This window comes from Aotus nancymaae, unplaced genomic scaffold (assembly GCF_030222135.1).
Source record: "Aotus nancymaae isolate 86718 unplaced genomic scaffold, 86718_ANA_hifiasm-v0.15.2.pri h1tg000040l, whole genome shotgun sequence".
Classification (NCBI taxonomy): Eukaryota; Metazoa; Chordata; class Mammalia; order Primates; family Aotidae; genus Aotus; species Aotus nancymaae.
In genome coordinates, this window is record NW_026988454.1 from 78,874,305 (window position 1) to 78,892,116 (window position 17,812).

A 17,812-nucleotide genomic window follows, 5' to 3' on the forward strand; every position below is an offset into this window, starting at 1 on the left:
ACTTTGTGAGGCCAAGGCGGGCGGATCACCTGAGGGAAGTCAGGAGTTTGAGACCAGCCTGGCCAACATGGTGAAATCCCGTCTCTACTAAAAATATAAAAATTAGCCAGGTGTGGTGGCAGGCACCTATAATTCCAGCTACTTGGGAGGCTGAGGCAGGTGAATTGCTTGAACCCAGGAGGCGGAAGTTGCAGTGAGCCGAGATTGTGCCACTGCACTCCAGTCTGGGCAACAATAGCGAAACTCCATCTCAAAAAAAAAAAAAAAAGAATTCAATAATGACAGTTTCATTTTTGGTAAATTTTGGAATATAATCTTGATACAAATTTGATACCAAAAGTTTTAGGTTTGGTCTCATTTTGTATTAAATTCAAAATAAAGATTTAGAAATTTCAGTTATTCTAGCACGGTATGGTTAATATTAACAAGTAATAAGGTTGTTTGGACTATACCTTTATAAATATCTAGTGTAGATCTGGAGAAATTATAAACTTAAATTTTATGTGTATTTGGACATGGTTTTAAAAGGATACTGGATAATTTCATTCATTTCTTCTGAGGTTGCAGAATTTGCATCCATTTTTTCAGCAGCTGTCACAACTGTTGCAAAAGCCTTTTGAACAGACAAGACAGAAGAAAATAAAAATGTCTACAGTTGCCAAACATCTTTTACTGTACTTTTTTTTTTAATGGCTGTTGATAGCTGGCACATATTTTTTATTGTATCAAATTTAAGATTGTCAAAACTACAATGATGATCACTTTAAGCCACTTATATATTAAAAGATTAATGGTTCCTGAATAATCTTGCTTTAGAGAACTCAGAGTATGCAGAGAAAGTCAAGAAACAAACCTAGTCAAAAGAAAAAGAAAGCCCTGTTTCCTTTACTCCTAATCTTACCCCAGCAAAATATCTATTTTTCTTGGAAACAGTCAATTATGGATATTTTTTAATGGTGACAAGACATATGTAGGGCCTGTAATAGAGTTAAGATCTTTGTAATACTATTTTGAAGACAGAAATAATAGTTGTTTATTTTAAAGAAAAACAACAGTTGTTTATTGCCTTGCCAAGTATTCCTTGTACTTCCTGATTGCTAAATCTGTTATGCAGTTATTTCAATATTTTTTCTTTTATGCAAGAAGAAAATAGTTAATAATAGTTAATAATATACTTTATTTCGTGAAATAACAGAACTGACCTAAATTGTTTGGTTTCTGCTTAATGCTAACTATTGGGTTAGATCACATACTTATTTTGACCTGGCATAAACACAGACTTGGCTTGGTTAAGGAATGTAGGATCAGAGAGCCGGGGATTGGGAATGGGGATTGTTGAGCTACAACTTCCTAAGGAACTTTTAAAGTTTGAAGCGACTAATGCTTTCCAAATAAAAGACAAGGCATTAAACACAATATGAATTCCAAAGCACTAAAAGTATAAAACTATTCTGAGAAAGTCATCATGGATGTTTAGAAAAATACCCAGCTTGCTCTTTGCCCCCTGACCTACCTCTGACCAGTCCACAAGGTTGATTAGCCTGCTACACTCTAGGTGCAGTTTATATGCTATGCAGATGTCTGGGGCGATATTTGGAATGCAGCCTTCTTCACTTTTCAGTGCTTCGTTCTAAAAAGTAACAGTAAACGAAGATCACTACCTTTTAGAAATGATTAGGAACAAAATCAGACATTAATAAAGCCCTCAACCTAAACTGAGTACATCAGTAAATGGAATCTTGGTTTCCTTTATTTAGTAAGTGAGTCTATTCAATAGTTAGCTAGTTCTTGTTTAGGTTTCTGTCTTGGTCACAACCCCTCTAGTTCTTAGTCACTAGAACACTATTCCCAAGATTAGAAGACAAGCATATTTTTCATTTCAATCCATAAATTACTAATTGCTGAGACCCGAATTCACTTGCTATAAAAAGTTTACGGAAATCTTTAGGAACACTTAATAAAATGGTACTTCTAACACTTGTTAGCTGAAGTCTAACAATTACTATACTGTATTAGTAAATACTAGTACCACTTACCAGGGGTATAAATTAACTTTTAAAGAAAAGATTATGTTGTCAACATTGCAGATCTTAAGCCCTAGAGAAACCATCAGTGTTTCTTCAACCTATTTGAAATCCATGGCTTTTACTGAGGAACACAAAGTCTTACATACACACCCTGCTCTGATATTGTAATATCAGGGGTATATTATATCCCACCCAAAGACAACTGAAATCATACCAGTTCTCTTTTGTGACCCACTAGCCAAGAAGATAGATTTTTTTAAAGTTTTAATTTGTGGTTTATATATTAAAAATAACTGATTTTTTTTTTGTTCCTTAAGTATGAAATTATTCAATGTTTTTCACCATCACTGAAAACCACTGACTTTTATCGTCCTACTCAGTACTCTTGTAATACTGAGCATGTTTGTGCGCCATTTTGCAATGAGAAAACAATACGCTGGAATGCTCTTCATAGGTCTTGTGGAGTTGCTGAAGTATTTATTGTGGCAAGATTTCTAGGTGCTTAACTTACAACTCTTTTCATGTATATACAGCTTACTGAATGTTTAAAGTGATCATTTTGCCTGGTCATAAGAAAGCGAGATTCTAAAATTGTGAGCTGTCTTAAGCTTTTGTTTAAAGAGCTTCTAGGAGTTGATAACTGTGTCTGGGCTTTAGCAAGGGCACTGCTGAAGTGTGTTGCTCCAGGAGTTTTAGTGGTGGACTGCTGGCTCTATCCTCTAGACTCAGCTCTGCAGATGCTCTCAGAATAGATTTTTCTTTGGTTTAAAATCCAAGATGAAGTCCCAAAGTATTTCTCTTTCCCACTAGAAACAACCATTTTGATCTTTAAGTAATTTATTAGGCCATATTGTTTAATCCCTATCTGTTGTTATGTTTATAAGAAACATTTCCTTTATTTTCACAGGAGTGGTAACATTATACTCTGGAGTCTTTGTGCCTATGATCTGACTTTAGCATCTGAAGGGCAGAGATTACACATGGTCAAAAAATGGCAGCAACAGCTGACTACCAATTGGTATCTTTATGGAGTTACACATTTTTTCTACAGTCTCAAGAATTTTTTAAAATATATGAGGTGCAACCCTGAGCTGCCAACTCTCTGCTCATTAAACCATCACTGCAAATTTAGAATGTTTTTGTGAAGCCCAGAGCCTGAGCTAAACTATCAGAGAACTAAATGTTCATCTTACCTTTAGATAATAGTAAGGATTGTTGAGTGCAGTATGGAGGGCAACTCGCGGAGCAGCATTTAAATGCTCACGAAGGGCATGGGCAGCGCTGAAGTACACCACCTCATGGAGAGGCTGTGTCTCAGGAGGCAGAAGGTATTCTCTGAAACAGCCAGTCAGGTATCCATGTTTAGATAAGCACAGGTTTATTTTCTTTATATATATTTTCCTTTAAGCTCTGTTGGACTTCAATTTTTAATCTAACATTTTTGTCAATCCTCTCTTGGTAGAGGATTGACCCATTTACTAAAAGCAAAATCAACAACAACCAAAAACAAACAAATGAAACAAACCCAAATATCAGATCTAGTAGTTTCACTCAGAACTGCACCTCTTTCATATAATAGTTTTTAAAACTACCTCTAGACTCTTTATAAGAAGCTGTATATTTCAGTTCTGAGTTAAATCTTTAGGAACAAATGTATATACACTACATTTCTGCTCAGAAATCTTTAAGAAAGAATTTCTTAAAGTAAATAAGAAAACTGAGATATCTACATTTTCTAGCACAGAAAACATTTAACCTTTGGCAATATTAAATACAGGCCTGGAATTAAGAGTTCAGGAAATTCTTCTTGGATCACAGAATTTTTTTTTTTTTTTTTGAGATATCCTGCTCTGTTACCCAGGCTGGAGGGCAATGGCGCAATCTTGGCTCACTGCAACCTCTGTCTCCCAGGTTCAAGCAATTCTCCTGCCTCAGCCTCCTGAGTAGCTGAGACTACAGGTGTGTGCCACCATGCCCAGCTAATTTTTGTATTTTTAGTAGAGACAGGGTTTCACTATGTTGGCCAACCTGGTCTTGAACTCCTGACCTCAAGTGATCTGCCTGCCTCGGCCTCCCAAAGTGCTGGGATTACAGGCGTGAACCACCGCACCTGGTGTGATCACAGAACTAGTTGATATTTTTCACGGAAATGACACCTCAAAAGTTTTTTTTTTTTTTTTTTGAGACATAGTTTTGCTCTTGTCACCCAGGCTGGAGTGCAATGGCACAATCTTGGCTCACTGCAACCTCTGCCTCCCATGTTCAAGCGATTCTCCTGCCTCGGCCTCCTGAGTAGCTGGGATTACAGGCACCTACCACCACACCCAGCTAATTTTTGTATTTTTTAAGAGAGATGAGGTTTCACTATGTTGGCCAGGCTGGTCTCAAACTCCTGACCTCAGGTGATCCACCCACCACAGCCTCCCAAAGTGTTGGGATTACAGATGTGAGCCACCAAGCCCATCCAAAAGTTTTTTATATATTGGAATTACTTTTTCCTTTAGAAGGCAGAAAAGGCTAATTCTTAGTTTCAGAGTATTGAAAAACAAATCATCAATAAAATTTCAGTTATTAAAAAATCTGCCATTATTTGGGATTTTTTTTCACCTACGAGTTAGATGATAAAACAATTTTAATGAATTCTGAGCTAAAAAATAAGGCATTAAAAATTCGCTTTGAATGTATAATGAGCTTATCAGGTAGTCTGTGCCATGACAGTGATATCACACAGGATGGCCTGGAGGGTAGCAAATCGGAGGGGAGAAGCTTTGGCACATATAACCCAAAGACAGAGTAATGTCACTAGCTGAATTAAAGTATACAGTTAACTCACATGACTTCATAAAGAAGATTTCTGAGGCTTAGTCCAGTCCTGAGCCTAAAGTATTTTGGCCACATGACAGCTTGTATCAGCTCCTTTTCCCACCAGTGCAAGCAAAGCAAAGCAGCTACCTCAGCCCAGTCACTGGGGACATTATTCCCCTTCTTCCAAGTATCCTTTCTATTCTTCTGGAGAGGATACCACTTCCTAGAAATCCCCTACACTTGCTTTGTTCTGGTGTGGCCAGGATCTTTGAAGAAGAGAGGAAGTGAAAAGGGTATTCAACATGGATATCACTCCTCACCATCCCCTATCTCTTCCCCGATCTCAAGAGCTAATGAGCCCTTGCTCATTCTAATTCTAGGTGCTGCTCTTTCTCCAGTGTCAACTGGAACAAAACTTACTTGCAAAGAGTGTACGATTTTGACTTGACCCTCACGAAGGAACAATATTCTATACCTCAGATACTGCTAGCAACTTAATTACTCAAGGTTAAGTTAACTTAGCTGTAGCTTCAGGAAATAGTTTCTGTGATGACTGGCTACCAATACCTCATGTAGTTATTTCCCAATCATTATACATGGCTGTCATTAAAAGATCTTGTTGCAGTCCCTGCTATGTAGTAAGGACTGAATATCTAACAAGGCAGCCAGATAGAGTCAACTTCAGAAACTCAAACCATTGCCTCACATTTTAACATTTTTACATCTGATATATAGAAATTCAGGCATTTCCCAAGACAAAAGTCCTCTCTAGATATTCTCAAAGAACCATCGGGGCAAAAATAAAATATCTGCCTTAATTTTGTTTCCACTGGCTGTATTAGTTGAACAATAACAGTGACAAATACATTACACATTAGAAGTTTTATCTGACTGTAGACTTGGAGATTGGCATAGAAACATATTTCTGCAACTTATTTACTGTGAGAAGAAATAAGCACGAGTCTGGCACTAGAGCACTGCATTATGCTCATTTTGGATTCAGAGCAGATTTAAACAAATGATAGGCCTTCTCTGAAAGAGGTGTTTCTGAAGAAACTGGTGGAATTAGTATCAACAAGGGCTACAAAGTTGAAGCGTGCTATTGGCAAAAACAGTAACTTAGAAAGTGGCGATGTATTCTCAGCTCTCAAGATCTGGCAACTTATTCTTGCCTGTCAGTATTTTTGCCAAGAGCTGCTCACGGTATACTGTGAACTCTGCCTCCTGAAGTCTCCTGCTCATATTTGTCTTTAAAGGGCATCCTTTCTCCATAACTCCAAGCTCTGCTCAACCGTCTGTGATGTGGCCGTTGAGGGCAGTGTAGAGAAATGGAGAGGGCCTTTTGGCAGGTGTCAGGAGATTGAGACTGTGGACTTGCATGAGTCATGGCCCCTGTCTGGGCTTCAGCTGCCACATGACTGACGCTTGGGTCTCTTTTTGTTCTAGCATGCTACAGTTCTAATCTCTTCCCTCCTGGGACAATCTTGGAAAAGACAGTAAATACTACTAGAGGAGATTTTGTGATTTTACAACAAAACACATTTTAATCACACTGAGCATTATTTCAACAACTGCTCAGAAAGGTAAAAAGTCAGACATATTAGGTGAAGGATCATGAAAGGGGAATGGCTGATGTAGTTTCAGAGCCTACAGTTTGGAATCTGTAGGAACTCTGGAACCTGACATTTGGCCTAAAATTGGCAGATCACATTGCAAAATTATTTTTAGTGATGACAATGTTCACTACTTGGTAAAAGGGAAGTCAAGAGCTTGGGGCTAGACTCTACAAGAACAGGAAAGCCCAGTAGGGCAAGGTTAACTCTGTGAGTTCTAAAATGTAATTTTTGACCAGTATTTGGCCAATATTGCAGTTCATCCCTTTTTTTTTTTGAGACGGAGTCTTGCTCCATCACCCAGGCTGGAGTGTGATGGCATGATCTCTGCTCACTGCAATCTCTGCCTCCCGGGTTCAAGCAATTCTCCTGCCCCAACCTCCCAAGTAGTTGGGATTACAGGCATGTGCCACCACAACCAGCTGATTTTTTTATTTTTAGCAGAGACGGGTTTTCACCATATTGGTCAGGCTGGTCTCGAACTCCTAGCCTCAGGTGATCTGCCCACTTGTCACCCAAAGTGCTGGGATAACAGGCATGGGCCACTATGCCCAGCCATCACTTTGTTATAATACATTTCTTTCTCTTTAACCTACTTTTTGTCACATTTGGGTGATCATTTCATTTCGTTTGTTTTTTGAGATAGAGTCTCGCTCTGTCACTCAGGCTCAGAGTGCAATGGTGCAATGGCGTGATCTTGGCTCACTGCAACCTCTGCCTCCTGGGTTGAAGCCATTCTCCTGCCTCAGCTTCCCGAGTAGCTGGGATTACAGGTGTGCAACACCATGCCCAGTTATTTTTTGTATTTTTAGTAGAGTCTGGGTTTCACAGTGGGCCAGGCTGGTGTCGAACTCCTGACCTCAAGTGATCTGCCCACCTTGGCCTTCCAAAGTGCTGGGATTACAGGCGTGAGCCACTGCTCCCGGCCTTTGTTGATTGGTTTGGACCTTTTTTCTGGTATTAGCACTTTCTCCCCAATAACTAGGAACAAAGACTCTGTCCCCACATTATTCTGGAAAACGAAACTTTTCACTTTCAGAAAATGCATGTAATTTGTCAAAAAGGCACTCTTTCTCTTTAATAACTGTGCTGCTATTTTCTCAGTACTTTATTCTGTTCAATGCCTAGCCTGCTGTTGGGTTTAAACTGCCAATAAAATTACAATAAACAATGATAACAGGTCCCCCCACCCCCCCCCCGCAACTTTTTAAGTATTAAATCATTTTCTTTTGCACACTTCTCATTTTTTTCTGTAGCATGCCCAACTTCTACCAAACTTAGGTGGGAGATTTTACAAAGCTACATACATAAAGCTGACTTTTTGGGAAATCCATGAATTAAAATGATCTGGGTTTCCCAAAAAGGAATCATCTTAAAATACAGGCTGGACTGGAAGACTTCTAAATTTACTAAGCACATATCTCAACATAAATTTAGTGCTGATAATGAGGTACACTGGCATTGTTTAGAATTAAATGTTCTTTCTTCAGGATAAAATAGAGCAGCATGGCTAGTCTGCTCTGTTTTCTGGGCTTGGTTCAGATCCAGCATTTATTCCTAGCAAAGATAAATTGTAACACAAATACTTTGTTATTACAAAGGGAAGAAACACTCACTTTCTATCTCATCTCTCCCCACCTGGCCTAATGAAGTACATCAAATTTAAACCTATGTTCTTGAACTGAGAGTAAACGAATGGACTAAGTCATTTGATTAGACATCTTGATGATGATGGAAAAGGAATAAAAATTACAATTCTAAGCTGGATGGAGAGACTCGAAAAGCATAAAGCCTACCTAGGAGAAAAATGTTCTGGATTGACTATAGACAGCTATGACACCAGTGTTATTTGGAAAAACAGCGTGATTTTTAGCTCTTAAGAGCTAAATTTAGACTCACCTCACTAGACAGTCAATGAAGTTCACAACATTTTCTCTGAGTACTTCAAATTTGGTTGGCTTCTTACTTCTTCTTAACTCCTTCATTTCCAATAAGGACTATGAATAAAAGAACATACCTTTTCTGGTGATTCCAAGACAGAAAACCCCTCAGAGGGACATACTGTGGCTTAATTTATGCTCTATATTGTGAATATACATTTTTAAAAAATCAAGAAAAGTAACTAAACCTAATGATTTAGGCTCTTTTAAATCTCTCAGTTTGATCAAACCAAAAAATATATCAGATAAATAATCAGATTTCTTTTGTGCAAACATGTTCCCATTTTCTCTAATTGCTAGCTAATTCTCTTTTTTTCACTAAGCCTGCAGGAACAGTTTCCACCTAAGTTAGCTAGTAGATTCCAGAATGTGTGTATGTAGAGTGACAATGAGATTAACAGGATGTTCAACTTAGAAGTGAGCTAAAAGTCTGCTTTGTTCCTGGTTCTTTTTTCTGTTTTTCTTTTTTTTTGAGACAGAATCTTGCTCTGTCACCAGGCTAGAGTGCAGTGGCGCAATCTTGGCTCACTGCAATCTCTGCCTCCCAGCAGGTTCAAGTGATTTGCCTGCCTCAGCCTCCAGAGTAGCTGGGACTACAAGCACACACCACTATGCCATGCTCATTTTTGTATTTTTAGTGAGACAGGGTTTCACCATGGTGGTCAGGCTGGTCTTGAACTCCTGACCTTGTGATCTGCCTGCCTCAGCCTCTCAAAGTACTGGTATTACAAGAGTAAGCCACTGAGCCTGGCCCTGGTTGTGGTTTAAAAAATGAAAACAAAAACATGCAGGCAGAGCTAATCTAGAGCACAAACTGCAAAAAGGGAGTGTCACAGGATGCAGCTGGAAGGAAGGAAAGTAACCTGACCTTCTGAAGATGATAGAGGTCTGTCTTCTGAAGCCCCTTTGGCTGTGACCCAGAAGCATCTTCTTCCTCTTTGGTTTCTGCTTTTAATACAAAGCCAACAGACATCAATGAGGGCAAATCCAAGTCAAGAGAACAAATATTTCTACTAATCCAAAAGAAGCAAAAGTTTCACACACACACACACACACACACACACACACACACACATATGAATGTGGCAAGGGATCAAGATTCCATCCAATAAATGATTTCTTGCAGAAGCTGAAGGCCAATAAGTATTACATAACTTGTGCTATAGTGAGGTCTTTAAAAAACCAGCTGCTGAATTTTGAAAGTGTTACCACAATGAAAACAAAACAAAATACAACCAAACAAAACTCCCTCAAACCAACAGCAAAAAGTCTCAAAAAATTTTTTTTATTTTTTGAGACAGAGTCTTGCTCTGTTGCCCAGGCTGGAGTGCAGTGGTGATAGCTCACTGCAACCTCCGCCTCCCAGATTGAAGCGATTCTCCTGCCTTAGCCTCCCAAGTAGCTGGGATTACAGGTGCATACCACCATGCCTGGCTAACTTTTGTATTTTTAGTAGAGATGGGGTTTTGCCATGTTGGCCAGGCTGGTCTCAAACTCCTGACTTCAGGTGATCCACCTGCCTCAGCCTCCCAAAGTGCTGGGATTACAGACGTGAGCCACCGCGCCTGGGCAGTCTCAAATATTTTTGACGTTATACATAGTTTTGTTAAAAAAATCACAAACTTAAAACTGTTTTCCTTTGATTATGCCAAGATTATAAACAACACAATTTGAATATGAAGAAAGTAGTGTGTAGAAGTTTCGAAATAATCTACTAAAACATAAAGTGCATCATGGTTCTTTAGCAAAGGGAAAGAAAACCATAACTGCTTAACTATACAGCTGTGCTGCTTCTAGAGAGCATAAGGCTCTCATAATATTCTTCAAGTGCAGGCTGGGTTTTGTGAACTAGACACACATGGTTTGTTTGGCCTAAAACTATGACAGGGATGCAGCTGGAGAATATGCGTTGCTCTAAAGGAATAAACTGCTTCGTAGCTATAAATGATTTCTGGTTCAAAAAAGATATAACTAAAGGTTAAAATATCTACTGATCCTTTGTCCCATTTCATTAACATGTAGTCTGCAACATGTTAATAAATCTAATATGCCTTTGAAATAAATCTAATAAGGGCTGGATAAAGTGCCTCATTCCTATAATCCCAGCACTTTGGGAAGCCACGGTGGGAGGATCACTTGAGGTAAGGAGCCCGAGACCAGGTTGGGCAACACAGTGAGATACTGTCTCTATTAAAAAAAAAATTAATTAGGCTGATGAGGTGGTTCATGCCTGTAATCTCAACACTTTGGGAGGCAGAGGCAGGCAGATTGCTTGAACCCAGGAGTTCAAGACCAGCCTGAGTAACATGGCAACACCCTTTCCCTACAAAAATACAAAAAAAATTAGCCAGGCATGGTGGGATATGCCTGTAGTCCCAGCTACTTGGGAGGCTGAGATGGGAGGATTGATTGAGCCCAGGAAGATAGAGGATGCAGTGAGCCCATCATGCTACTGCACTCTAGCCTGGACAACAGAGGGAGACTCTGTCTCCAAAAAAAAAAAAAAAAAAAATCAGCTGGGCCTTCTGGTGGGTTCCTATAGTCCTAGCTACTTAGGAGGCAGAGGTGGGAGGATTACTTGAGCCCAGGAGTTCTGAGGTAACTGTGAGCTATGACCACTGCACTTTAACCAGGACAACACAGCAAGATCCAGTCTCAAGAAAACTCTGATATGACACTCTGTCATACTTAACTCTTCCCAACTGTAATTTTAAATCCAAACTGTAATATGTAATAAATGTTAAGGAATAGAGATCGCATATAGCTATTCAAATTTCTACTCATCCAATGTGGCGAGTTTTAATTTCAGTTAATAATGAGTCACTTTTGAAAATCAAGAAATAACAGACAATTCTTCAAGACAGTGGTTTTGCTTTAATTTGTAAAATTCTTTAGTCTTTAGGCTACTAATCACCTTAATTTCCAAACTTCCCATTTCAAAAGCTGCATTCCTTTATTCAGTTCTAGCATTTCACAGAATTTGTTTAGTAGCTCAGAATTCTAATTAAAATTTTATCTAGATTACCTCTAATAAATGGTGTCCAGAAAAAAAAAAGAAAAAAATTGTATGTGCAGTTTATTTTTACAGAAATCCCCATAACCCCAATTTTGTAAAAGATTGAAATTTGCCTTATTTACCTTACATTCTTCTAAGCTTTTTATCCTATTTATGTTACTTAAGGGTGGCCCCTTGCTGATTCAGTGGTCACTACTAGGGTGTATTTAAACTGTGAATCAGCAATAGAAAAACAATGAACTAGTGGTTAAGAGAGATGGGCTCTGTTCTGAGTGCTACCACTAGCTAGCTGTGTGATCTCAGACAAGCTACTGTCTTTTCCTAGACTTCAGTTTCTGGTTATAGCTGGACTCAGTGATCTTAATGATACCAACTTCCAGCCCTTAAAAGCTTTTGTGTTCTGAAAAGTAGTTCAGCTCATGCTGCAGTGGCAAGAGCAATGCCCACACATAACCTGGAAGAAAACCCCTCAGTGCCTGTTGATGACTTCCTCACTCTGGCTGCTCAGGCCACTCTAGTCAGGCAACATTCTCTTTCATCTTCCATGACTGAGCACTCATCAGGTGCCTCACATTGCAGCTATGAGAGATATGGGAAAATTTTTGCAAAAGCAGTTTCCTAAATAGCCAAAAGATTTTTAAGACAAAGGAACCCTTGCCAAACATAAAAAGGATTAAAATAGACATTTTAAGTAAGGTATTTTCAACATGTCATGTCCAATTTTATGTGATTATATATGAAAAACTGCCTCTTCCCCCAAAACTCCATTAAAAAAAAAATCCTTAAATTTGGGAAAAGTAAAAGGTACACACCAATATTTGTTGTTGTTGTTGTTGTTCTACTAAGAGAATACCATACTTTGGTGCTAGAAACAGAGCAAGAGAAGAGCCCTGAAAAGATAATAATATCAACCTGTGGGGCTTCATTAGAACAAAGAATTCCTAGAGCATTTAGGGAACAGAATGTGGCTACCTATATACAGTCAGACACCCTAAGCATTCAGGATATGTAAATGATCGTGTGGAGGTCACGCGAAAGAGGAAAACTGTAACCCTCCAACAGTGAAGAGTGCCAGGCTGCCTCAGTTAATTTAGGACTGAAAGATTCCAGCTTTTGAAAATTCCATTAAAGTAAGCCTCACGCAGATTTTGGTAATCAACATACCAATGAGCTTCATTGCTGTGAAAGCAGTTCATAGCTATTAATTTTTCAAGTTTACAAATGATTTATGCACTGCTTTTGAAATCTATAAAGAACTTGATGAAATGCTTAAGAAAAAAAACCTCTAAAAGGAGTTCTTAATTATGATACCCTGCTACTCTTTCCAATCATTTTGCTTTCTTTTTGTTGACTTTAAAAAAGTCAAATTCTCCAAACTGTCAATCTGGAGAAAGAATTTCTTTTTCTGCCCATTTGTTCTTCACTGTTTAAACCAAATCTAGAAGAGAAACATTTGGCCTATTTGTGATTGTTAAAATGCGATACTATGAGGCTTGGTATACTTACACATCATGAACTACTTTATCTCTTCATCTCTAAACACATCAGAAGATGGGGTTTTCCATCCATTTTAGTTAAATGACTGTCATGGCCAATAGAATTGGGAGAATATTATACTCTTACCATCAAGGTTCTGAAACTGGGCCAGGAACTCTTCTATTCTCTTAGCTGTGCTGCCAAGGTGCTTTTCACAAGACTTAAAAACCTTGAAACATTTCTCAAGTATGGTCATCAATTCATCCTTTGCCAACATCCTAGAACAGAGTCAGTGACAGGAAATATAATATAACTAGAAAATCAACACCCTTAAAAAGCATTATATTTAATATAGATATTAAATGTTTCTGATCAGAAGATAAAAGAAATTCTTCATTAGTAGCTACCAACTTTTTTTTTGTAGAGATTTTCCTCCATATATGTGACATTCAGAATTCTTGAAGGATTCTCATGATAAAGCTTAGCTTAGAAAATTTACAAAGGTCTGGATTCACAGTGTGGCTCTAACACTATGTTTGTAATATAGAACAAGATTACTATACATCTCTGATCCTTGGTTTGTTGTCTGTAAAATGGAAATAATAACTCGCTGATTTCACAGGTTAGATGGAGATTTAAAAATTAAATGAGAAGGCCAGTCGTGGTGGCTCACACCTGTAATCCAGCACTTTGGGAGGCTAAGGAGGGCAGATCACAAGGTCAGGAGTTTGAGACCAGCCTGGCCAACATGGTAAAACCTCATCTCTACTAAAAATATAAAAATTAGCTGGGCATGGTGGTGTGCGCCTGTAGTCCCAGCTACTTGGGAGACTGAGGCAGAAGAATCGCTTCAACCCAGGAGGAGGAGATTGCAGTGAGCCGAGATCGCACCGCTGCACTCTAGCCTAGTGACAGAGTGAGACTGTCGAAAAAAAAAAAAAAAAAAAATTAAATGGAAGAAGCATTGGAAGAATCTAGCATAGTGCTTACCACACAGTAGATGATAGTTTTCCTTTCCTTTGATCTAAACATATATGTGGAATAAGAAATATCTACAGAGGATATGATGTGCTAAATGTAAACTTGTTTGAAAGAACCAAAAATGTAAGTATTACACTCATTTCTTTAATTATCACCATTTAAACCACGCTTTACATCTCCTGTGGGCTTTATAAACATCAGTCAGTAAACCCACTGAACTTTAAATGAGGTAGGCAATTCTAATTGTTATTTATAGCACAGGCAGAGTGGTTGAGTAGCTCATTCACAGCTATAGAAAAAAATCTTTGCTAGAAATGGAGAGAGAACACAGATATTCTAAAGTTAGGATCTTGTTCTTGGAGCTTACAGGTTTCTCCACTAAGATCATACTCAGTAATAGCATCAAAAGAAATCAGATCAGTATCAGCAATTTTTAAGCAGTGGCATTACATAAGTACCCAAATTATGCTCAGCAAATTCATCTAAGTCATTAAAACTATGATGATTAAAAGTTCTAATATTAACAATGAAGTAACACACAAATCCAGAATGTGGGCATTTTGCAAGACAACTAATTAACTTATGTTTGACATATTTCAAAATTAAAAAGAGAGGAGGAATACTAATATTGCTCAGTTGGGAAAAAGAGAAACAAAGCTAAATAGACTATGATTACTGAGAAATTGAACTGATTACTGGAACAAAAATGTAAACCCCAACAACGACAACAACCAAAAGTAGACAACCACTAAATATAGAAATTGTTAGAGGTAGACCAAATGGTAAATTTCCCCAGAGTTTGTTTAAAAACTATAAAACTTATCTTCCTCTTTCTACAATAATTATCTAAGGTAAAATCTTTATCTAAAAATAAGCTCTTTCATACTTGATTACATTTAAGATTTAAAATCTGTGGCTTTCTATTGCTCAAATGGAGTTATGAGAAAGGCTCCATGGTGGGCATGTCTGGCCTATTCAAGAAAACAAGGAGGCCAAGATGTCTGAAGTGGAGAGAGAAAATGAGCAGTCATCAGAGAGAGGCCATGTGGAGGGTGGGGTGGAGGGATCACGTAGTGTCACTGTATAGACTATGGCTTTTACTCTGAGTGAAATGGGGAGTTAATGGAGGGTTTCAAGCGAAGGAGTGACATTATCTGAAATATTTTAAAAGGACTATACTGACTGCTATTTTGAGAAAAACCTGTAGGGGAACAGAAAAACCAGATAGGAGGCTACTACAATAATCCAGCTGAGAGATGACGATGACTTGGACTATGGTGGTACAATCAAAGGAAGGTGGCAAGAAGAGGTCTGATTCTGGATAAATTGTGAAGGCGGAGCCCAGGCTTTTGGTTTGAACAATCAGAATGATAAAGAGACAGTCAGAAAATCACAGGTTTCAGGGGAAAAGCAGGAGTTCAGTTTTGGGTATGTTAACTTTGAGGTGTGTATTGGATATCTAAGTGGAGGCATTAAATAGGACATAGATGGACGTAACAGCCTGGCACTCAGGAGAGAGGTATAGGCTTATGACTAAGCCCTGGAGCACTGTAATGTTAGGATGTCAGAGAGAAGAGAAAGCACTAAAGGAGAATGTGAAGGAGCATGCACTGAGGTAGGAGAAAAACCAAGAAAGTCCTAGAAGTCCATTAAGAAAGGAGTGATAAACTGTTGTCAAATGCTGATAACAGGTTAATGCTAGATTTAGGAACATGGAGGTCACTGGTGACTTTGATCAAACTAGTTTTGATCAAAGCACAAACCTAATTGTAATCAATTAAAGAGAGAATGGGAGGAGAAGAATTAGTGACAATAAGAGAATGCCTTCCAATTTTGGTGCATTCCAAGTAACATTTTGTTTTAAAAGAAAGAGAATAAAATTGTAAAGAAAATAGGAGAACTGAAAAGTTTGAAAGCCACCACGTAAGATTAAAGAGAAATAAACAGACCAAAAAAATGTCTAAGATAGGTCACATTAATGCCACAAAAGAGCTATTTGTCTTTATCCAACTTGATTAAGAAATAATTATTTCACTATCAGGTAAATGGTTCAAAAATGCCTGTGATACTTAATGTATTAAAAGCTTTATAGGTAATCTGTCACAGGAGTTGAGAAAACAGCAAAGGCTTTATAGGTTATTTTTTTAAAAAAGTTTTCTTCACTAAGACAGAAAGAGAATCATTTAGCAATCATTAAAACCAACCATCCTGCAGGGCAATGGAGTGTTCTGCTTCATCATGCAGACAGCCAATAATTTCTGGTTAAGCACTAATTATATAAATGTCTGATTATGAGAACAGGAAGGAAAAACTGACCAATCCATGGCTAATGCAAACATCTTCAGATAGATGAGTTTTCAAGTTCTAAACAGACATTACCATTCCCAAGCAATTTTGAAAAATATTCAGAACTCAAACTTGCAAATGTATATATATCAACGAAGATTGGAAGTTAAACACAACAAAGCAATTATGTAGGATCATAACAATGAAACAGAAACCGAAAGTATGTGTATCTCCTCCAAAGCTTTGATATTTCATATTAGGTGCCACTTCTAGAGAAGTTGTCCAGCACCACAAATGGAGGTTAACTGTCCAGTCTACTGGTTCCTCAGCACCCTACTACTCATCACAGCTCTCACTACTCTGTATTGTAGCTCTTTACTCTACACTTCAATCATTTGACCAAAATTCTGTATGGGTAAGGACCAGGGTTATCTTTATCATCTGATCAGTGGTTTCAAAAACGAAGCATTTAAAAAAACCCATTTTTTTTTTTTTTAATGAATGAGGAAGGCAATGACCATGTAATAATTGATAATTTCATTTCCTAACCTAGTGCCTTAGTGAAGAATAATTTTTCTAAGGGGAACAGTTCTCAGACTGGCTCATCTTGGGAAGCACCTGAAGGTCATGGTGCCCTTTGTGGGACCACAAGCTTTTTTGTGAAATATATCAAAAAGAATAAATTTAATTCATCACATGGTTAGAAGCAACTTCAGTAAGCTCAAATATACACATACTTTATTGAAGCAATTTTTTTTTTTTTTGGACAGAGTATTGCTTTGTCACCCAGCCTGGAGTGCAGTGGAGCAATATCAGCTCACTGCAACCTCTACCTCTCAGGCTCAAGCGATTCTCCCACCTTTGCCTCCTGAATAGCTGGAATTATAGGCGTGAGTCATCATGCCATACTAATTTTTGTATTTTTAGTAGAGACAGGGTTTTGCCATGTTAGCCAAGCTGGTCTTGAACTCCTGACCTCAGGTGATCTGCCCACCTCGGCCTCCCAGAGTGCTGGGATTACAGACATGAGCCACTGTGCTAGCCTATTGATGTAATTTTTTTTTTTTTTTTTTTTGAGACAGAGTCTCGCTCTGTCACCCAGGGTAGAGTGCAGTGGCACGATCTTGGCTTACTGCAACCTCTACCTCCTGGGTTTAAGCGATTCTCCTGCTTCAGGCTGTGAGTAACCAGGATTACAAGCATGCGTCACCACACCTGGCTAATTTTTGTATTTTTAGGAGAGACAGAATTTTGGCCAGGCTGGTCTCAAACTTCTCACCTCAGGTAATCTGCCCACCTCAGCCTCCCAAAGTGCTGGGATTACAGGTGTGAGCCACTGTGCCTGGCCTTTTTTTTTTTTTTTTTGAGACAGGGTCTCATTCTGTTGCCCAGGCTGGAGTGCAGTGGTGTGATCACAGCTCACTATAGCCTCAACCTCCTGGGCTGAAGTGATCCTCCTGCCTCAGCCTCCCAAGCAGCTCAGACTATAGGCATGCACCACCATGTTCATACAATTTTGGATTTTTTTTGTAGACATGGGGTTTCTCCATGTTGCCCAGACCAGTCTTTAACTTCTGGGCTCAAGTGATCTGCCTGCCTTGGCCTTCCAAGTGCTGCAGTTCACAGGAGTGAGCCACTATGCCGTTCTAGAAATTGTATTTTAATGAT

General features: G+C 38.5%; 1 protein-coding gene across 9 annotated transcripts in view; it reads right to left on the minus strand.

Annotated features, from left to right (window-relative positions):
- The window catches only part of ORC3 (origin recognition complex subunit 3), a 68,847-nt gene that overhangs the window by 5,405 nt on the left and 45,630 nt on the right, over positions 1-17,812 (minus strand). For 8 of the 9 annotated variants that reach the window (XM_064360857.1, XM_012444205.3, XM_064360858.1 and 5 more), the window contains 6 exons: positions 13,025-13,155; positions 9,254-9,333; positions 8,345-8,442; positions 3,221-3,362; positions 1,514-1,630; positions 534-613 (listed from right to left, as the gene is read on the minus strand). In XM_064360857.1, the coding sequence (XP_064216927.1) occupies positions 534-613; positions 1,514-1,630; positions 3,221-3,362; positions 8,345-8,442; positions 9,254-9,333; positions 13,025-13,155 (648 nt within the window). The remainder of the gene's footprint in view (positions 1-533; positions 614-1,513; positions 1,631-3,220; positions 3,363-8,344; positions 8,443-9,253; positions 9,334-13,024; positions 13,156-17,812) is intronic. The other variant, XM_012444206.3, reaches the window with a different exon arrangement.